The sequence below is a fragment of the Echiichthys vipera genome (genome assembly GCF_963691815.1).
Source record: "Echiichthys vipera genome assembly, chromosome: 14".
Taxonomy (NCBI): domain Eukaryota; kingdom Metazoa; phylum Chordata; class Actinopteri; order Perciformes; family Trachinidae; genus Echiichthys; species Echiichthys vipera.
Window position 1 is genome coordinate 16009823 of NC_139839.1, and position 23528 is coordinate 16033350.

Below are 23528 nucleotides of genomic sequence, written 5' to 3' on the forward strand. Positions count from 1 at the left end.
CAGGTGGATGTTACATACATTCACTTTACCTTAGTCTTGCTCAACAACTGTCCACCTCCTGAACAGGAAATTGTTTGATCTTATACCAGAACAGAAAGGTCCACTGTGCTGTATTATCAGCCAAACACAACTATGTCTCTTTAGGTTTTTGGAAGGAAGAGATTGATCTTTTTCAATTTTTGTTTGGCAGTAAAGGTGCGCCTCAGGGTGTGTCCTAATAACCCTGTGAGTGATTTTATAGACAGCCATGACTAGAAACAAATGTTTCCAGGGTAACACTAGTGCTGTCATTGAGACATGTACTGTTGCGTCAGAAGAAGTCACGCACCATTATTAATAGTCTGTATTGTTACGCACCTGCTTTTCAGGACTATGAATGGGAGGGGCTTGTCTGTCATTACTGTACTCTTTACGCATTCACACACGTGTATTTCCTCTATCGTTACGGCTCATTAAACTATATTTAACCAGGCAAATGCTGGATTTAATACAGTTGAAGAGGAGTGTGCGTAGGTGATATGGAACACTGAAATCATTTTGAAACGTCATGTATAAAAAACACTAAGAACATGATGATTACAATTACGATAAAGTACACTGTCATGCAAAATATTTTAATCACAGAAATCAATGCGTTCAACTTCTTTTAGGCTAAATACAAAATAGATTTGTATCATAAATGAAAAAACTAGAGGAGGTCAGGGGTCAAACAGTCTGTGAGAGGGCTTACTATTGAAATAAAATTATAAATAAGGATAAAATATGCTGGCAGAGTATGTAAACAAAGTAATCCTGAATTAGATTTTTCATAGCCTGGTAATCCAGAGGGTTGTTTTTTTGCTTTATAACAGCTTTTTGATCTGTAAAGCACTAACGACTTGTTAACAATAAACAGTAATTAGTACACCGTATTGTATAGTGGTAACAAACAGCTTGGGTTTCCTGTTAATAAGACCAAGGTAGAAACTGAAGAATAATATGTGTAGTTCTCTTTTTGTACACCAGGGGGAATAAAGACAACCACAAGCCAGATTTGCACATCCGTCTCAGGGTTGGGAAACACAGCACATTAAATAGTTTTATTGTGCAATGTAAAATACTTCATCTGTTTAACTTCTTCTGCTGATCATTGTACGTGGTATTTTGGTCACCTACCGCAGCATTTACGCCTGAAGAGATAACCAAGAACAGTCACACCCTAAACACCCTTAGTTGCATATATTTAAAATGGTGTATTGTCAGTATGACTTGTATGACAGACTTACTGTATGTAGACTACTGTGTTACAGGGAGGTAGAGCAATCAAGATGATATCTGTCATCCTTTATTAAAGCTCTGGCACCACACAGAAGGTTTGTAGGTTTGTATAACAACAGTTTTTTTGCTATTGTGCCGTTTTGTATCAGCATACAGACATAAGTGGCATCAACCTTCTCTTGTAACTCTTGGCGAGAGGCAAATAAGTGTAATTTTTTCTAAATATTCCTTTAAAATGCCTAAAATAAGGGAAATATTTGAATGAACAAGTGCTTCTCTAAAGAGAAACAACACACCAGAAAGCACTTGAAGAACCCACCCACTGGCCCACAAAGCACACATGGTGGTGGTAAAGTTCAAGGCTGAATGTCAAAGCTTTAATGACTAATGGTCACTTTTAGTCATATTTTTAAACGCATGATGCCCCCCAATGAGCCTTTGAACAAGCCTCTGGTCACATTTTATCACATTATCATCAATCACCTTTGATGCAACAGACATCCTGCTGGCTTCACGTACCGTACCTCGATGTTCTGCAAGGGAGTATTATAACCGACTCTATGTATTCCCCTCTCTACACTCCTCAGCTACTAATTTCGATTTTACATAAATAAGTATAAAATGTCTCTTTTTCTATTATCAAATTCAGTGTATCATCTAATAGTGTGCGGTTTTAAGTATATTGTATATATTTTATAATATATTGTATATTTTTTTATAAATCCATGTTATATATATTTGCATTATTTAGGACAAATTATTACTGCTGTCACACTGAAATATTTATAAAATGGCATTTGAATTAATCAAATATAAATACTATATATAACCTTTTATATGATTGTGATTTGTGCTTATTAAAGGATATATTTTTATAATCCTCTGTTGTACTTAGTCTCATCTACTCTACATTTATGATTGCCGTATGTGTCTGTTCTACATGTATCATTAATGAGTGGAGGAAACTATCTCACCTCAAGGTCCATTTAGTATGTCCTAGAGCTTTTGATCAGCAGATGGAGGTATGACTTTGATGCTTCGGGTATTAAATCTTTTCTTAACCACTGTTTACGAGGTTAATAATGAACTTTCAATCCTCAGCTTTTAAAGCAACGTCCTTAATGGATCACATAACCCACTTGTATGTGAAAGGAGTCTTTCAGTTTATTCCAATGAGTTTGCATGTAACAAAACAAGGAGAGCCAAATCTGATTGGCTCGTTAAATTCCATGTTTTCTGATCTAGGCAGTTGTCTTATTTCACAGCTCAGGCTGTTTTCATTCACTGTTTCTGCATATACCTATGAAAAATAATACGTTCGTATGTTATCCATGTATTTATTAGGATAGAAATTAAGTCCGGAGCAAAGAAGGAAACCAGGTGATGGAGTATAAGAGAAGGACTCAAAACACAGGACTTTCACCAGGGGGACAGATTTTGTGGGTTTAAGCTAAACCACAATCTTATCTCAAAACTTTTATCATCACAGTCACCTTCCAGGTCAACGTTCGAATTCGAAAAAAAATGTTTATGACCAAATTTGCTGAAAAATTTTGATCTTACACTGCAATAACTCTTTAAGGCTGCATCTTTACTGTTTCTGTTGAATTTCGGCTTCCTTGTGTCTGAGACATTTACATCACATTGAAGTTAATTAATGTGTACCGCCCAAGATAAAAGAATAAATTGATAAATAAAGTGAAGCTTTGTTAGAAAATGTTTAGCCTGACACACATCTTTTAAGACCATCTATTTATTTTTTCAAGACGATGTACAGTGAGTATATATATATGATGTTGTCTAATCAAGAAATAAAATAAATTTGTCTGAATAAAACTTTTTCTCTTATAAAACAGGCATGCCCAAAACACACATAAGCATCTGCAAAAATAAAAGTCATTCGGTGAAACAGCTGCTCTTCGATTTTCTACAAGTAAAACACCCCTTGAGTAGAAGTCAGCAGACAGTGTGCAAACTTGTGGTCCTATCCCAAAGCAGAAGAGAGAAAGTCAGTTCATCGAAGCCTGTTGGTGTTACACTGTATAATGGATATAACTGTCAAAGATGAATAAAGTTTTTTTCTGGTGCACAGTGAATGTGCTACGCATACATACTCCAGTAAATAATGTTGAAGAGCAGGTAAGCCAGGGGAAATATGACTCTGGAGTAGGAGTCGATCATGTAGCTGTTGCTCATAATGAAGCTGAGGTTTTGTCTTAAAGGGTGTTTGCGGCGTAGCCTGGTGCCTTCTGTGGGTCCGGAGACGGTAGAGTTTCTGGTCTGGGTGTTCCTCTCCGTATTTGGGGTGCTAGCGACCTCTGTAAAAGAAGTCAGGTCCATCTCATTGTCATGGAAACAACCATCGAACGCCATAGCCTGGGTGGCGTCGAATGAGTTGGGGATCTGCAGCGGTAGAAAAAAAAGAGGATGTTTAGGTGGTAGGAAATTAACATGTCACATAATGATAGAAGAAGATATTTTAGGCCACGAAGAAAGTGAATGTGAATGACCTTTGCCCTCTTGAGCCTCTTCATCTCCTCCACTGTGGTGAAATAGTTGACGGCAGCGTATTCAATGACAGACAGGAAGACAAACAGGAAGCTAGCCCACAGGTAGATGTCTACGGCTTTGACGTAAGACACCTGTGGCATAGAGGCCGAGACACCAGTGATGATGGTGGACATTGTCAGAACTGTGGTGATGCCTGGATACAGAAAGCACCAGTACAACACATCATGACATTATAATACACTGATGAGTATAAGTCAGTAGATCAGAAACACCACAACACAGCTAACTAATATTAATAATTTTCACATGAACATTATTTTTAATATATTAAGCGTTTTTCAATTTCTATAACTAGAATTATTTGACCTAACTTTAGCCAACAAAGAGCTTAAAGGAATAGTCCGACATTTTGAAAATTGCTTATTTGTTTTCTTGCTGAGAAAAACGTGTATGGGAGGATTTCTCTGGCAACCTCACTGTGACTACAAGACTCCAGGAACTCACTGCGCCTGGCCAAATAAATAGTCCTGTACATAATAACTCAATGTAAAACACAAATTTAAAATATTACACTGCATTTTTTTATGGATTAAACAAATTAGATATAACACGTTTATAAGTGAGCTTCAGAGCTGCTGGTAGGCATAGTCAGGATAACTGTTTCTCTGTTTTCAGTCTTTGGGCAAAACTAAACTAAGTTAAATGGCTACTGTCTGCTTCTTTGTCTTTAGCATATAGGTTAAACACGAGAGTGGTACTGATTTTATCTTCTATCTCTCCTTAAGAAAGCAAATAAGCGAATTTCCCAAAATGCCAAAGTATCCCTTTAAGTAAAACAGAAAAACTGAGTGTAGTGATATTTTTATGGTATTTTTTAATAGGCCTTAGTCTGTCAATGTGTTAAAGACTATAATGACCAATTCCTCACTCCAAACTTGTCAAATACGGCAGCTTGGTCAGTGGCCCTCAGCATTTGATACCGACACACAATGCACCCTTTCACTTCTGTGTAGCTGCGCACCGCTCCAGTGTACATAATCTGTACTCACTGCACGTTGAAAAATGATGCCAAAGGCTCCTGAACAAGTGACCAAGTGACCATGTAACGAGTTGGGAGTGAGTGAGAATGTATTGACAGATGGTCTCAAATACCCAAAGACACGCGGGCAGGTACAGCCCTCCTGTCTATCCAGAAAGACACCCAAGACAGCATCACCATCAGCATGGTGGGAAAGTACGTCTGAAGCATGAAGAAGAAGATATGCCTCCTGAGAATGAAGTTTATGTAGAGCCGATTGTACGAACCTGAAAATGATAAGTGGACAAAAGCGGAGGTGGGACAGGCAGGGCAGGGTGCGGGGCATAATAACAGTGAGCGGAAGCAGAAAACAAGATGATCACTAAGGGAAATATTGTAAAAACAAAAAAAAACACTTGTGCAGGATTTTGTAAAATATGGATCTAAGAACGTACAAGATGGACCAACAGGGAGAACCTAGAACTCAGATGAGAAAGTGATTATGTTCTGGGGCAGATCTGTCTAAACTGATGTTATATAACAACCTCTTAGAGCGGATAGGGCCCTACAAGATTATTTCACACTGAGCAGAAAATCTCCCTGGCCCTCTTTCCATCTTTCTTTCTCACACTGAAGATGTGTAGAGGCAGAGTTTCAAAAAAGTGGAGTTGTATGACATACTGCTAAGCCAGCTTTTTGAAACCCTGCCTGCTTCTACTGTTACATTCCTTTAAAGGGACAGCTCAGGATGTTTAGACACATAGTGTTACTGATATTATGTTACAGAATAGAGTCAGTCAGAGTTGATTAACTGAGGTGGAAAGCTTTATTTCTTTACTTTTGCCTACATAAATCTCTACTATTAACTGCACTGTAAAAACATGAACTGTAAGAAAGACGGATACCTTGAAATTACCATATAATAGTTAGTATAGTTAACGTGATTTAAGTGATTTTGACTTTAAAATGTACACTGTTTTTATGGTTTATTACATGTAATTCTGTGATATGCTTATTGACTGTAATTTAATTTCAATACCGTTTTTTTACAGTGCAGTTATCATCACACTGTTCTCGCTGTTTGCTGTTGCTTTCAGCAGGTGTGAAGGTGAAGAAAACACAACACTGTATACAGGTGTAAACATCTGAAAGTTCCCTTTTTAGAAAAAAACAGGAGGGGTTTTATGGCATACACTATTTAATTTAATTAAGGAGCCCTCTGGTTGTTCCTAAACCGGGTACAACTCAGAGGGGCCCTCAAGTCTCTAACCTCACATACCAGTACTGCTGTAGAAGGCGAGCCCGAAGGAAGGCTGGAAGTCTTCAATAAAAAACTGAGAGAGCACAATCTCATCAGTCCTTAATGAATCGTTCCCGTTCTTCCAGTAGAGCGTTAGGTCGTTCACATTGTAAGCATCTTCAAGAGAGGAGAGAAGCATCTTAGAAGAGCAATGGGTGTTTTTTTCACAGAGGCGAGCAGAGAGTGCACAGAAATGGGACTGCTGACTCTCCTCTGAGATCAAAATCCACGATTTATCCATCCAAAAAGATGGTGATGGTTACTGTGTGTTTATGTAGTAAGTAAGTAAATAAGTATGGTAATACATTGTGAGCTGTTAAGTTCAGGGTGTGTTTCTGTCCCATTAGTGTGATGCCGAAATATGTCCAGTAGGGTTTTTGACCTGGATACCGTTGTATGTAATTTAGTGAGCTCAGCTGTATCTCCAGCCGGTGCCTTTAAATTACAAATCAGTGTATCGAAGGTTGTGTAACGTCAAGCAAGCACATTTGGTAAAGTAGATTTTTGTGCAACGGAATAAACATAAATCCTCTGGAGAATTGCTTTGGGCATCCTATCAGGCATTCACAAAAAGATTCCTACTGTAGTTTGATACTCACAGCTTTCTAGCTCCAGAGAGCAGTTTTGCGTGTCCAGAGGGAAACTACTGAAGTCCATTGAGCAAAGTGCAGTCACAGTGATCCTAAAACACAGCTTACAGTTAAAGAAACACCCACATAAAGCCAAAAAACAATTCAGCATCACAGTACTCACAGAACATATTAGATTAGATTTAAGGCATACATTAATCTCAGTCAACCAGCTAGTACTATACGAAAAACGGTATAAAACAAAACTACTGGACTAATTTTTTTAACAGTTAAAATGGTGGATGGTGACATGAGCTTATCTGTTCATTTACTAACTGCGTCTGTGCCTGATAGGCTCTGTGGCCTCAGCAAGCTGTTATGGGCAATGCCGTTTTGTTGACATCTGTGGCTGAAATGGAAAGCTTCTCATATTCCTTTCAGGCTCTACTCGCTAAACCTTGTGTTAATACTCCAGTGGATTGTTTTATGTCTTAGTTGATGTCCTTTTTAAAAGATTAGTCATATTTAATGACTCACTGAATGGGATTAATATGCACAGGTTAAGTCAAAGTGAGACTATGTAATCTCTTAAGAGTAGAAATGACACACAGTTGAATGCATATGCAGTAAAAGGCACCCTTGTTCATTTCAATACAAACAAGGGATTTGGTCTGAAACCAATGTTAGCCATCTGTGTAACTGACACAAATAAGTGACATCACTGAATTCACTGTGATCTCTACTTTTGCTGTTTTAACGTCACGTCACGACAGCCAATGGACGTAGCCTCAGTGACGCCAGTCTTCGTCATCTTGGCAGTGCATGATGTTACCTAACTCTCAGTTAATCCGAAAATGGGCAAAGAGGTGGAGCATGAGTGGAGCTGAGGAGGCTAAATAAAGCCCACAGTCTCCTATGATTGTACCAACCTGTCACTAAAAGTGTCCAGCCCTTAATTATGCCGAACTTTAAGCCTTGGTATAATTTAAACATGTCAGTTATATAAAAAAAATACACCCCATTGTCATGAATAGTAAAATTAGCTTTAGAGACCAAAACTGAGGCTGTAAAGCACATTTATTTCTGTGGTAAAGTTGTAAAGTTCTGACTTGCTTTTGGAGCCAGTCTTTTAGTGGCCGTTTGTGGAATCACAATTGTTTTTGGTACTTCTGCATTGGCTTATTTTTTTCCACCCATTAAACTTTGGAGTGGAACAAAGTTTAATGTGGTTTTTCTTTGGCCCGTGCTACACCCTTCCACCAAGTTTCATGAAACTTGAGCCAGCAGTTTTTCCAAAATGTTGCTGATAAACAGACAAACAAATCAACAAATCAAGACAAATAATAAATCTTGGAGGAGGGACTCTTACCATTACCATGTGTAGCCCCAATGGCGGAAACTGTTGCTGCTCAGCAAAACTTAGTCTAGCTTTAATAATTCCTATTTTCATAGTAATCTCTTTATGAGTAACGTAAAATATATATATATATATATTTTACCTGACACTGTAGAGGATATTGCCGTCAGGAAAAACCCTCAGCATGATGTTCTCCATGGTTGTGTCATGTATAAAAGAACGCTTAGAGTGGACAAAGAACACGTCAGGAACCCAAATCTTCTTCACCAGACGTGCATCAAAGGTACGACTCTTGTTGCTGCTGGACGGGAAGGCCAGGCGATCGTCCTGCCAGTAATGCCTCAGGTACAAAGTCATGGTGAAGTCCTAAAAAAAACAACAACAACAATGATGCTCAAGCCCAGCAGAGGAAATGAGACATACTGGTTAGACTAACTGGAGAAATCTTAGCGCCACATACCATGTTTACTTCAGATATGCTGTCAATGCTCTCCACCTGGACATCGATGCCGACAGGAATAGCCGAACCTGCAAAAGGTCAAACTTTGGAATGGATTGGCTTGAGCGACAGTTGGGTCACATCCTCCATGAATCATCTGTCTGCACATCTGCCAGAGATTATTTATGTGTAAATCCAACTGCTGAGCTATACCATATAAGCTCCATCTTACACACTACCAAGACAAAACGCTGTGATGCCCCTGACATCATGCTGGCTCTTAAACATGACTCAGCTTAGAGTTGCAATCATATCACTTTTTAATACATACTGTATAGCTACAACGTCACTCCATCGGCTACACGCAACTGACAGATACACAACATTAATACATAACACCTGACTGAAGCAGTAATCCTCATTGCTCTCTCTACAGTTCTGCTGCTTACTTCTGCTGCTTGCTTATGAAGCACAAATAAGATGCCACAACAAATACTTAGTCATTTTGACTCACTACAACAACCTACATGGATATTAACATCCCTTGTGTAATGTAGATCAACAAACCTCATTTGTTCAACTGTTTATGTTCTTTAAGTGCCTTTTTCAATAAGAGACTGAAGCCTTTCCCAGCATGCACTGAGACAAACAATCACTGACACCAACAATCCTATCAGTGGGCATTTGAGTTCTCATGACCGGGAGTAAACCCTCACAAACATGGGAGAAAATGTCAAAAGGGGTTAGAGCAAGGAAACAAACTAAATGCACTGCTATGTGTGCCTGTGTTGCCAGCCATTATTGAAACACTGTCACTGAAAGTACATATACCAGCTATCGTTGCAGAATAGCACTTTTAGGGTACAGCAATATCACGGTTTCACGGTATGTGGTATTACACAATTATTGTTTATATCAGCACAGTAAACTCTGGGTGGCAGAGCAGAGTCTGTGTGCATTCACAAGGGTGGCAACCCTTTCACACCCCTACTGCAGTGATTAAAAACACTTTCCCTCTACCTGGTGAGTTATTTATAATACCGTGCATACGCTATTGAAACTTCAAAACATTTTTTAATTGAAGTACATTTATGAAGTTTGAAAATGAATAAAACATATTTTTCAACACTGTAGATTAGCAAATGTACACAGTATAACTGTCGATATTCATCTCACAGTATACCAATATATCGCTGCACCCCTAATGCCACCAAAGCAGTTTAAATGGATAATCCAAAATGTTTGTTCAAGAAAATTAAATGCTACAATCAGTAGGCCATTTACCTTGTTTTATGGCTAATGGACTTAATCATTTAATCAATTAATGGCAGTATTTGATATAATAAAAATAAAAAACATTACTTTAAGACTAATTTTTGTGTATGGTGACTTTTTATGTGGCTGGTCACAAGGTTGACTTTGTTTTGTTTTGGTCGCAACACAGTGGCAGAATACTGCAAATGTATGATGTGTAACATCACGTCCTCTCTCTGCCATTATCTAATGAAGGTAAGCTCTCAAAACCATCAGTCTACGATTACAGTAGAAAAATGAAGTGGGATGGATTATAGCAGGCATGTAGGGTTCTAGAGGTAAAGGCTGGTTATTTTTTTTACGGTAGGTCACTGAGGTTGTGCATGGGCTTGGAACTCTCCCACAAAGAGCAACTGCTGTGAAAGGTCAAAGGTACAAGACTGTAAATGCAAACCTGAGGGACTACAAGGAGAAAGGTAGCTAGAAACTTTTTTTGATTACATTATTACATGCATTAATGTCAGCTGATATTGGATAGTGTCATCTCAAACAGAGTCAGTTATGGAAATTGGCTCAGTTGAGTGTAGGAATCAGAAAAGTGTTCAAGTTAATGTCAAAAATAAGGATTGAGCCAAAGTGAAAAAGAATGAGCACAATTATCTACAATTTGTAATACTTGCACTTGGCTTGCTGAACAAAAGATATTAGTTAAATCATAGTGAAAATCTCAGACTTTTCACAACCTCAAAACATTTAATCATTGATTGAGCCATCAGAAAATGACCATTTTCAATACATGCACACACATGTACAGTATAGCTCCTGATATTACGACGTGTCTTGACTTGAAATGTTTAAATGAGGATAATTTGTATGTTTTTAATGAACTAGTGCAGGTTTTTTCATTGGTGCTGATTTTGGTATGGCTGTCATTTTGTAGCTAATTTTCTGTTCACTGTGTATGACTTTACATGAAGGATCAATGGGGAATTTTCTACACGTACAAATGTGCATAACCTTCTTCTGTGTACTATTGTACAGACAAATTGTTTCCCACTAAACTTACTATTCAAACTAGAATCTAAAAGGTTCATACACTAGTGATACACAAAAGCATTCAGTCAGACAAAACTGACATCCTTGTGTAGTAAGTATAGGAATTGACCAGTTTACTGACACAATATCTACTATTATAACTATTAGTCACATATGCTATCACTAGTCTTATAAACTATGGAATTTGTAGCCATAGAGGCACCATCGGTGGTATGTCTCACTGTGTCGTAGCTGCTGTTGCCGATGCTCATCATTTATCATGTTTGTCACCATAATTATTATCATTTTCATATTCTATCACCTTAGCTGTGCTTGTTTCTACTATTCTGCTGTATTAACTGCCACAACATATAAGTCATATTCACATTACTATAGATATTATTATAGTTTATTATGTCCGACGTTCCTGCCTGTAATAGGGAAGGTTTTCTTTTCCACCGTACTCTACGGGGGAATTGTTGGGTCTATGTAAATCATAAATAAGTCATAGAGTGTGGTCTTTACCTACTCTGTAAAGTGTCCTGAGATAACTTTTGTTATGATTTGGCACTATAAATAATTGAATTGAATTGAATTGAATTATCTAGGTTTTGAAACATGAATGAAAGGTTTTGGGTGAGTTAAGCCTGTTTAGAAAAATGGTAATTATTGACAGTAGATTTATTTTCAGATGAAAAATAAATGAAAGGAATAAAGGGTTTTACGAAACACCCAATCCAACCACCTACACTGGTCATGTTGTAAGATCTTATTGTTTGCAAAGAAAACATTATGACATAAGAGTTGCCACAGAGGACGTCCGTTACAGTCAACTGGTCACAGGTGGTTATATGGAACAACTGCTCCTGTAACTAAATGGCAGGCAAGAGTCATGAGTCCTTGGATGTTCTCAAAGAGGACTGTAATTTAGAGCATCTTCTGCATTTGTGTGTTTCAAGAATATTGCAACCTCTCCGGCAGAATTGAAAACATCGACCGAGAAAACATTGACGGAGAGGATTGAGACAGCCACTCAACAATTTAATGAACCTGCTATCATTTCTGACCAGAGAATAGGAGCGTTCAAGTTTAGATTCAAGGTGAGATTGGAAAAGAAAAGGACACAGGAAACAGGCAGCGTCTGAAGCACTAGAAAATATAAGGTAATTTATATGAAGGTAAAGTGGTTATTCTAATAATCCTGTACACTATATGCTTGAATTAAAAGTGAAAATATTAAAATAAAATAAAAAATAGAACTAAATCCAAACCTGTGCTTTGAAATATAGAAACAGTACAAACCTTGCAACTATACAAAGTCTCAGATATGAAGATTAAAATGAAACATTCTCCTTTTTGTTCTCTAAAAACCTTGTCACATCAGGCTTTTCCTCCATGCCCTGCCCCCCACAGAATTATGCAGTTCCGAGTATTTTATCAGTGCTACTGTCACTCTGTCTACTGTCATTGTCTCGCACAGACAATCTAGGTCACTCGGGGTTTTTTGGGAGGCGTAATACCAAAGGTAACACAGTAACCTACATTAACCTTACTGAGTCGCCAGGAAAGCACATGGTTATTAAAAATAAGAAGAAAAATAAAAAGAAAGAATATATATTGTATATTTATGTGTGTGTATATATATATATGTGTATATATATATATATATATATATATATATATATATATATTAATGGAGATATAGATCCCTTACCTCCAAAACCAGGCCGCATTGCAAAATCATGGTCTTCAATCCGAAGTAGCTGCTCAGATTTAATTAGCAGAGATTTGGTGCTGTCCATCTTTTTCATCTTAAGATCCACCCGTCTGAGAACCAAAAAGACGTAAACACTAAATGTAGACACTCTTTCTCTGTATCTAACTCTCAGAATTGACATCTGGTCGAGGGAGTTAGTGGTGGTTAATTGGAATTCAGCACTCTCATTACAACCAAAGGCATTGGTCTAAAGGATATGAAAGTGTTTTTTTTACTTATTTAACACAACTGGTTCAGACATATTGTGGGGCTTCTCTTGTCACAATGAGTTGGCCTTGCACCTGCATTTTTTTTGCTTTTTTAAACTGTCTTCACTGTCTTCCTGGAAATCCTCATGAAGAGATGAATTTGAACCAAAAATGAAATGTATTTTTTCCCATTTGAACACTGCAGTTACAAATATGTTGAATAATTCTGAATATCATTTTATAATAAAAGAGTCACTCTAATGAAATGTGCAGATTACCTTTCACTTCACATGATAAATCACCTGCTCTTACCTTTTAATACTTGTATTTCCAAATTCATAACCGTATTTGTGTTGGTATTGTGAAGTAGAAGCCTCCAGTAAAGCCGCAAAATAGCAGGTGCGAGGTATCAAAAAGTACATTTTAACAGCAGAAGCAGCTCCACAATTACAACTAAGCAGGTAGTAACATGAGAAATCCCACTTTGGCTCACCCTCCGTGCTTCTGTTTGGTGTTCTCTCCGTACTCCTCCTTGTGTCTCATCTTGTTTGGGAAAAGGCTGCTGTTGTAGGTGACAGGCCACAACCAGGCCAAGCACATCAGTCTTAACGCCAGGAGGGCCACTCTCATGGTTAAGCTGGGGCTGGAAAGATGAGAGGAACACAAATGTTCCTCTCACCGCATCAGTGTCTCACCCAGGGAATGCCACAGCTGTCCCTGTCCTCTACAGGCACGTCCATGTCCCAGCAGCACTCATTCTGCCCCACCACACTCACAACCAGCTAGTTCTGCATTATCCTGCTGTTTCATCTCCTCTAACATGGTGAACATCAGTCAGATATCCAGTGCAATGGACAGGCATCCCTTGGTTGAGTTTGCTTGCCACTGGCCATCCCTCTGCTTACGTCTTCAAAATGTTGCTCCGACTCCCGACTGTCCCCACCCTCTGATTTAAAACCAAATATCAATTTATTCCTATAATGACAAAGGAATACCATTAATTCCTCACTAATCTTCTTATCTGTGGTTGGTGAAATCTTTCAGTAACCTACAAACTGGAGGCAGCAGAGGGCGGGGAGAGGGATAATACAACCAGCAGTTTCATCATCATTCTGACCAGATAAAAATAAAAAGCCTGTAGCCTACTTTAATACATTGCTGGATTTTCCCTCGAGTTGTGCGCTGTAGTGGCGGCAGCATATATCCCATCCAGAGGAAACATATGTCATGGGCTACGTTTGCAAACGTTGCACTTATGACTTCTGAGCAGATACCATTCACAGCAGAGGATGTGATTCATAATTGAGGCTTTGAACTGTTTTCCCTATAGTCTAAATATTAGAAAAAAGGATTACAGTGTCAGTGTAAGTATAAATAATTCTATGATCCCTGCAGAACAACATCATTCACAACATGGAGTCAACTCATAAACTTAGAAAGGTTTTAGATAAAGGTTCCGAAAAAGTGTATTGACACGTCAGTGAATTATTCAGAAAACTGCACCCTCCTTTGTGATCCAGCACTGTGGTTTAGATTGATACAATATTATACGATACCATACGATACGATACCATATGATACGATGTGATGCGATGTGATGCGATGCAATGCGATGCGATACAATATTTTGCGGTATGATAAAATATTATACAATATGATAAGATACAATATTATATGTTACGATGTGATACAATATGATACAATACAATAAGATACAATACAATACGATACAATACGATATGATACGATATGATACGGTGCAATATTATATGATACGATAAGAGACCATATGATACAACACGATAACATACGATATGATACTATGCGATAAGATACTATACAATTCAATGCGATATAATAATATACGATACTATAGAGACACTACGAAATACGATGTACGATATACAATAGAGGATACAACACAATATACAATACATTGCGATACACTATACGATGCAATAAATATATTGTTGTCCCCTTAGGGAATTTTTTTCTTGGGCTTAGTGTCACTGCATTAGGGTTGGGGTCATTACGATCAAGTGTGATAGGTAAGATTCAGAAAAACATGTTGCACTACTTTTAAAACGACATTGCACCTTAAAACAAAGCATACTGCACACTTTAAAAAACAACAGAGCACCACTGCTAAACAACATATTGCACAACCAGTCTATCCAGGAAGGTTTTTCCGGTTTCCTGTTAACCGAAGAGAGCACGGATTTAGTTTTTTTTTTTTTTTTTTTTAAATGATTGACTCACCCACTTATAGTCTAAATGGTCTGCCGGAGGGTAGAAGCTCATACTCAGCTCATAAGAATTGGAGGGACTGGTGCTCTTTCTTCCCTCAGACTTTCATGTCGATCTAACCAAGACCAAACCTAGATTTTAGTTGTACTGAGGGGTTGCCTTACCATGCCTGTATCCCGTATGTGAGGTCTCCTCAAGACTTCCTGGCTGACTTCCCTATTCAAGATCTTGGTAAAAACAAATACTGGTTCATCTACATCCTTCATATGGTTTAAATTAAAGTAGTAATAATACAGTAAAATGCAATCCACTTCAACTGCAAAATACCATATAATCTGAAAAGATATCATCCAGTGGAAATAATCCCTTTTTGAGACAAAAGGTGAATATTACGACATCTCACAGGAAGCATTTTTAAAGATCTTTTTTAATGGAACATTAAGTTGTCCTATTAGGCAGTCCATCATTGTATATGTTTTCCATGCAAAACTAGTCATACACGTTTATTATTATGCCGTTTTTTAGTCTCTTACTGTACATGCCACCTCATTACCTCATCATATTCAGTCAAATACAGCTTGCTTTCCTCTACCGATGGACACTGGGTAGCCCCACAAACAGCTGGGATTCATTGACAGCATCATAACTTCTCACTGGTTCATGAGAAAGACAGAAAGATAAAAATGTTCTTTCAGATCACATGAAAAACTTTCATATTTTAGTTTTATATTTTTATGGTTATTAATACTATGCATACCAAGCCAAACAATAATAATCTTTTTGAAACCTTGGTTCTAAATGCATAGAGACTAATGCATTTAACTGTAATTAAGCCAGCAAGCTGTCCATATATACAGTAGATCTGCATCATACTCAAAATTAGCAAACATTCAACGTGACAGATTATTAACTTGATAATGTATAATGCACAATAGACATACGGTCAATCATTCTGTATGCTGATGAGAATGAAGGAGAAGTAAACAAATGAGAACATGAGAACCTCAGAATGAAAAACAGCGAAAGAGAAACTTCAGAATCAGTGATGAAATCAAAACACAAACGGCTTGACTGCACTGTAGTGGCACTGCCCCTTTAATCTGGGATTATCGTTGATTGAGGGCAGACATGAGCGATGCCATCTTAAAGAATCATGCACGTGGACCTTGGCTCTGTTGTCCATGTGACCCCGCAGCTGCTGGACAGCAGGCAGCCTTTCCCATGTGAACGTGACATCTCATCTGTGCCCTCTAGAGGTCATCATCTGTCAATATGTTAAGAACGGCTGTCTCACATTTATGCAGCCAACCATGTCTCATGCCAAAATATCAAATTAACAACATAGGCTTTTGTATTTTTTTTTCTTTACCTTTGATTACTCAGAGAAGAGTTTTACTGAGAGTCAGAAACACCCTGATCACATTCTCACCTGGAAGCTGTCGAGTACAACCACAGTCTGGTCTGCTGGCCACTGAGCTGCTCTGCTGGAGCAGTTGGGGTTAAAGGCCTTGCTCATGGGCACCTCAGTCGGGCTAAGAAGGGAGTGGCAAGTGCTGCTTTTCCCCACCCAGAGTTTAATCCGGGGGGAGGGGGGGATTCCGGTCAGGTTATCTAACCTTCAGGGCACCACTGCCAACTTCTAACTGAAAAAAAACGGTTTATTTTTAAAATGAAAATTGTTTGTGAGCTTGCCCAAATTGAAATCGCTAATTCCATTACATCCATCCATCTATACTCTGTAATGCCTGTGTAGGGCCACGTGGGACTGAGGTCTCTTCCAGTTTTCTTGAACAAAAATTAAACATACAGTATATAAAACATATACATACATATAGTTATAAAAAACAGGAGGGTGATTCATTCCTTATTGAGGTTACTACACATGAGGTTAACAGAATAAATGACAGGATTTTGTAACAATGTGGCATATTTTTTTTTAATCTGTAGTTTTTGAGAAAAGCCTAGGTATTCAAAAGATGTGGAGATGATGTACTTAGTGTGTGTTTTTTTCAGGATAAACAGGATTGTCACATCACTATAGGAGAAGCAGACAGGGTTCTTTTGTTTAACTTCTTCCATCCACTTACATATTTTTCTCTGCTTTTTTTCTGCTGAGCAATTAACTGTATTTCCTCTCATTGTGAGGATGTATGATCTGTTTCTTAGTTGGTAGAGTTGACATGAATGTAAAAAAAAAAATGTACCGTGGGTGTTACATGTGTTTTTGTGAACTATTTCAGTAGAGGTGTTGTGTAGTGAAGCATTCACAAGGAGGCTAGTTAAACTTTTACTTGCCTGGTTAATTAGTCAGTGTTTCATTAGAGTAAGGCAGGATGTAAAGTGGAATCACACAGAAACAGTTCACTGCACACCAAAAACTGTTACAGGATCAACACCTGCGTGGTTGCAGTCTGACATGGCAGAGACACGCGGACTCATTATTATGCTGCTTATATTCTTGGAGAAATTGTTACTGACAAACTCAAAAGGTACTGTAACACTCAGCATCTGTTTCTGCAATTAATAGATGCGTGATTTGTTCTCAGCAATGGGGATTAAATAGATAAGATGCTTTAAATGAGTACTCCCTTGTATTATCTCTTGGCAGTAAGTAAATAATGCTAAATAGGGTCAATTGCGCCAAGCTTTATTTTGGTATCATTATCATTCATCACCTAATTTTTGCTTGTTAAAAGGATTTAACGGCGAATGATAAGAGTCGTTGATATATCTTTGCAAACATCTCAGGGTAAATTAAGTTTTGTCCTATGGAAAAAAGAAATTTGTAAATTATGCTTATATTAGTATTTTTAGGATTATTATTGCAAACTGTGTAGGCATAATGTTACCTTATAGAGAAAGCTATGTTGCCACCCATTCACTGATGATATATGTATAGATTTATTTACTGATGTGTAAAAGTCATGCAAGCCACAGAAAATGCAATGAATGGATATAAATTCAATTAAATGAATATGTCAACAACGATTTTGCTTCTCAGTTCAATTGTTCATGTCATGAAATGAAAACAGGCTGCACTGTGTCCTCAGCACACTGAGTGTAACCCAGCTGTGACAGCTGCACACATCTGGGGGAGCGAGAGCTCATTCCATGTGAAGTGTGACTTTGATTTAAAAAACGTCTTAACTCTAGTGCAACCAACAGCTGAGATGTTAATTAGACAATAAACACAGAGGACAGAAGCTCTTTTGTATGAATTTTGCAATTCTCTTTAGTGCAGTTTCATGCTGGTGTAAAATATCAGAAAGAGGATTTCGAATTTTAACTGCTGTTGTCGCAGATGTGTCTGAAGGCATGAGCAGTGCAGCACCATGACCTAATCACAAACAAAATAATCTAGTTTATTTTCTGTTGTATGTGTATAATATATATATATATATATATATAAACTGGTATTTTTCATTTGACTTCAAAGACACAGCTGCAACAATAATGTGTGGTTTGAAACAAAATCATGGTGTTGTACTTAATAGTCTTAGATTGTTCTAAACTGTGACGTCTGTTGGCTAGAGACAATTGCAAACCCCAAAACACCACAGATGTGGCTTGAAATGGTTACAAAAAATGCCTAAAAGAATGTGTTATTCATTATAAAGTAAAATTAGGGAAGGATGGTTACTTTTCTTGTTATTGTCATAGAGCAGAGCGGAGGTTCTCAATAGTTTTTCAGCCAAGCACCACTCCCCTTACAAGATAGAGAATATACTGTATATATATATATTAACTACGGCAGATAATTAACTACGACAGATAATCGGTAGATCAGTAGATCAGTACAACTCTAAATTTTTTTAAAGTTATAATGACAAATAAACAATGCAGTGCTTTGAATCTTGACAACAGCTTTTACATCTCAAACCAGATGCAAACGTCAGCTGCATCATCCCCGACGACTGCATCCTGCCCTGTAGCTTCAGACCCACCGGCACTGTGGTGATCCACTGGTACAAGCAGCAAATTCCCGTTCACAGCTACTACTACAACAAGGATCAGTTTGGACTCCAGAACAAGCACTTCAGTGGAAGGACTTGCTTGTTCAACTCCCACATTCCTCACGGCAATGCTTCCCTGCTCCTCAGGAGGGTCAAAGTTCAAGACAAGGGCAGGTACAAATGTTACACGAGCACACGGAAGGGCAACCAGGAGCTCTTTGTCAATCTGGAGGTGAAAGGTCAGTACAATTTGGTGGCATTACATTCAAAGTATTAGAAATTGTGCCCATTTTACCCTCCCCTTTTGATTTTGGCTTTCTTTTTCTGGTGTCTAAAATGGATGAATTCCCCACTGATGAAGCAGGGACGTTTGAGTGGTGAAGTGTCTCCATTCATAAATTACTCTCAAGTGCGTGACAACAAGGTGGAAAATGCTTTTTTTTCCACTCCTGCCCAGCAGAATGGCTGTTGGCTGTGTCTTAATGGCAAAACAGTTGGAAAGCAGACAGCAGAATGGCTGTTTGTCATGTTATCATATTCATCATTATTTAATGTACTGGCATGAGGAAGAAAGCTAAAAAAAAAAAAAGATTCTGCATTAAAGGTCCTATATTGTAAAAAGTTGAGGCTCTTGTGTTTTTTTTTTATTCTAAAGCAGGCCGAGGTGCTATATAAATACTGTTCAGTATAAAGTGCTCAAATGACATTGTAAAAAAAATCTTTAAAAAAAACGTTTTCCACACGGATACCGTAAAATTACAGTGAATTACTGGATCAAAGAAATACATGTAATAAACTGTAAAAAAAAACAAAAAAAAACAAAAAAAAAACCAGCACATTTTAAAGTCAAAATCAGATAAATTACATTAAATATACTGTGATTGAATAAGGTTATTTACTGGAAACTCACCATATCCATCTGGAAACATATCCGTCTGCTGCCAGTCGTTTTTAATGTTTTTACAGTATATTATTGTTAATAAATGCATAATTTACTGTAATTTAATATGGTTATTGACTATTTTCAAAGTATCCTTCTGGAAACTTTGCTGCCAGTTGTGTTACCGTTTTTTCTTACAGTTTATGTTTTTACAATGTACAAAGAAATGCACACATTGCTTACGCTGTCGTCTTTTCTGCTTTTCTCCCAGCTCTGATCCAGTCAGTGGTCATGGAGATGAGTGACGAGCTGGTCACCTGCTCCTCTCACAACATCTACCCGGTCCCTCAGGTGACATGGGCCACAGACCCCCCCTCTGCCCGAGAAGCTCTAGACAACTCAACCTTAAAAACCACAGATCACAAAGGTCTGTTCACAGTGGTGAGCACGCTGAGGATTCTGGGTAACCTGTCCAACTATACTTACTTCTGCTCTTTCATGGCAGCTGACAAGACCCAGGTGTGGACTGCCTCTTGGAAAAATCAAGGTGCGTTTGGTTAAACAATGACATACTTTCCATAAAGAGGATGATTTCTGAAAAATCAAAATCAAAAGATGTCTGTTATATCTTTCAGAGGGTATAACACAGGAAGAGGGCCATGCACTGTCCATCCCATGCATCGCCCCGCACAGTCTCCAGAATTTCTCCCTCACCTGGACCTTCACCTCATCCACTGAGCCCACAGTTATCTTGAGATATGACACAAAAACCAGACACACCTTTAACCTGTGGGAGGGTCAAGCTGAACTGGACCAGGACCTGCTTCTTCTGGGAGACGGATCTCTTCTGCTTTATAAGCCAGACATTGAGGAGCACTCAGGGACATATACCTGCACCCTTTCAGGCCTGCAGAGCAGACACATCGTTCAAACCAAAGTAAACATCACTGCTGCATCAATAAGTGAGTACTACAGTGTTTTATTCCGTAAACTCTACTAATCCAGGGTGGAAAATAGAAACAATTTACCAAAATAAATGTTTGCTCTGCAGGTCTGGATGAGCAGAGTGGGCAGAGGTCATGGTGGAGCACTGCAGCTTCTGCAGCATTTTTCTTGTTCACCATCACTGTAGCTCTACCTCAATGTGTAAGGCAAAGAGGTATGTATGATATTCACTCTGTAAGGTAATCCAAGAAAATGGGTGCCTGAATCAAAGCTGTGAGGTATACAGTATATTATATTTATGGTAATATTATGAACTTGAACCTGCAAGGTAATCATTTAGCATTTGGTAGAAAAGTTGTTTACATTAGGTAAAACTGCATCTAGATCCAGATTAAAGTACCCAGTGGAAGCCATGGAAATTTATGGGCGATAGGAGTGCAAGAGTTGAAATGAGTCGTGAGCTTTAGAATGGAGTAAACTGGGAGAAAATGTGTTTAGTTGGAAATGGGTCTGGCCTGTAGTGAGAGAAAAAAAAAATCCAGGAGATAAAAAAAAATTTGCTTCCATGCCCCATAGTGATGTTAGGAGTGAGAATGTTAAAAGTCCCATAGAGAAATGATCACAGCCTGTATTCAGAAACTGTTCCTTTAAATTAGCCATCAGGGCATGTGCTTGTGATGTCACAACTGTACTTTATATGGGTAGAAAATGCCACTACAATGCAGTTACAGCCCAGCTGCAATGATTGTGCAGAGACGCAGAGAGTGCAGATGTGGAAGATCTGGAAACACTGACCAATCAGAGCTGACTGGACTTTTTCAGGAGTGGGGCCTAAAGAGACAGGCGCTAAAACAGTAGACTTTTTTTTAACATTAAACATTTTCTAGTAGAAACCCAAAACACACATACAGTATATTGACATGAATATGAGCATAGTGTGTTCTTTTTAAGTGCTTTATAAATGACCATATTGTGGCACTGTTGGCACCAAAAACTCATCATTTTTTTCAACTGATAGTCAAACTTTTCACAGAATTTCCATAAAAGCTAAAGCAGTATTGAGATATCCTGCTGTTTAACAATGAAACAAATGGAATCATAAACAACCTAACTGGTGGAAGCAATGACATTGCAAATTCAACAGCACAACTTGGGTTCAAGCAAAAGCACAAGTATAGCTCAATGTCACATGCAATAACACAGTGTCTTTCTGCTGCTGAATAACTAATTTTGATTTTCTCTTACTGGTACAGCAGTGGAGACCAGAAGTGCCTCACATAGATGCAATGGGGCAGGTTGTGACGAAGGAGGGCTTCACAAACAACTAAATACTACATACATAATACGACAACATGGAGTTGAGTGCGACAGACCGCAACTACAGTTTGAAACACAGGCGGAATTAGTAGACAGTACGCCAAACACAGAGGAGGACTGTACTGTGGCTTTACCACCAACCGCTGAAATAAAACAAGAAGAAAAACCAGTGCGACCACCTGTGGAGGGTAATGATGCATTGCAATCCAGTAGTCTAGAGATGGATGGATTTGGAAACATTGAGCCTGGGCTTCATATATTATGAACTTCAAGTAAATAAAGCATCTGGCCATAAAAGATCAACACCGAGTGGAGGATAATGCATGTAAAAACTGCCTCCAACAAACAGACCCATCCGGATCAAACATGGGATTCTGTAATATTCCTAAATATTCATGTCTCCATCATGCAGTAACTGTATTGTATAATGTGAAAAACTATTAGTGACATCGAGTGTAAGCTTGTTTTCCTGCCTTTAAAATGAAGATGAACTTATTTCAACATTTTCTCTACTGTGCTCAAATACGTAACTTCTTAGTTCTGGTTGTTGGTGATGTACATGTTTTCTAACAGAAGTACAGATTTGCTTTCTGATGTCTGACATCTTTATCAACAGGTTGAAGATAGGTTTTCATAATGGTAAATGATGACAAATATTTGCAAAAGAAATCAAATATGTTGCTTTCTTTCACGAGTGCACAAATAAAGAAAGCCTTCAGGGAGTTCCCTCCTACTAACTTCAGCTGTTGTTATCTCTCGCCTCGGATGAGGATGAGTGAGGAGGCTCCGGTGTGGAGACGTTCGGCTCTGTGTAGTTATTTTGTTTACATTGCCATGAACCAGCCAGTGGAGGAACTTTCTTAGGAAAGTTCTTTGTGGACGACGGACTCACGTTTGATTTTCATTATGATCAAATTGCAACTACACATAAGGACATTAAAATGTTAGTAAAAACATGTCCAGATCACAGCCATGTCATTTCAGGCTCAACAGCAGAACAAACACTCAAATGTCTTGTTTTGCGGTTTCAAGTGGACTTTGAGCCAGCTTCCAAATGAAATGAATGTGGTCATCTACTGTAGCTAAACCCTGCAAATAGCTGTGATGTGGGTTTGATTTACTACAGGCATGCATCCTTTATGGAGATGAACTGTGGCGTGACTCCACAGAATGGCTTTGGGATGGCTCATTCTGTCATTAGTAGTCATAGGAACTGCTCTGAATAAATACATATTTTTGAATTGAAGCAGTTCATGTGTGTGAAGGTTTTGAAGATGGGGGTTAAACTTTATGTACCACTGGGCCAAAGTATCCAGAGACAGCTGAGGAGCCTGGTGAGATTAAATTAGATTGAACAAAGCGAAAGTTGAGTCGACAAGGTCAAAGTCCGGTTTAAAGAAAACAAACAGAACCACATTTAACAACAACAAATTGCCTATTGACTCTGGCCTCTTGTGATCGGGTGAGACACTTGAAACTTT

The 23528-nt window shown here is 38.3% G+C and overlaps 1 protein-coding gene across 1 annotated transcript; it reads right to left on the minus strand.

The window, feature by feature from the left end:
• Positions 1–3357: 3357 nt before the first annotated feature.
• Positions 3358–13335, minus strand: LOC310956722 (gamma-aminobutyric acid receptor subunit rho-3-like; the record flags this gene model as incomplete). The annotated part of the gene is made up of 9 exons (XM_083927072.1): positions 3358–3660; positions 3768–3961; positions 4921–5073; positions 6066–6203; positions 6686–6768; positions 8155–8378; positions 8473–8540; positions 12455–12567; positions 13199–13335. The coding sequence occupies 9 exons, from the start codon at positions 13333–13335 to the stop codon at positions 3358–3360; spliced, it is 1413 nt and encodes a 470-aa protein (XP_083783198.1).
• Positions 13336–23528: the final 10193 nt, after the last annotated feature.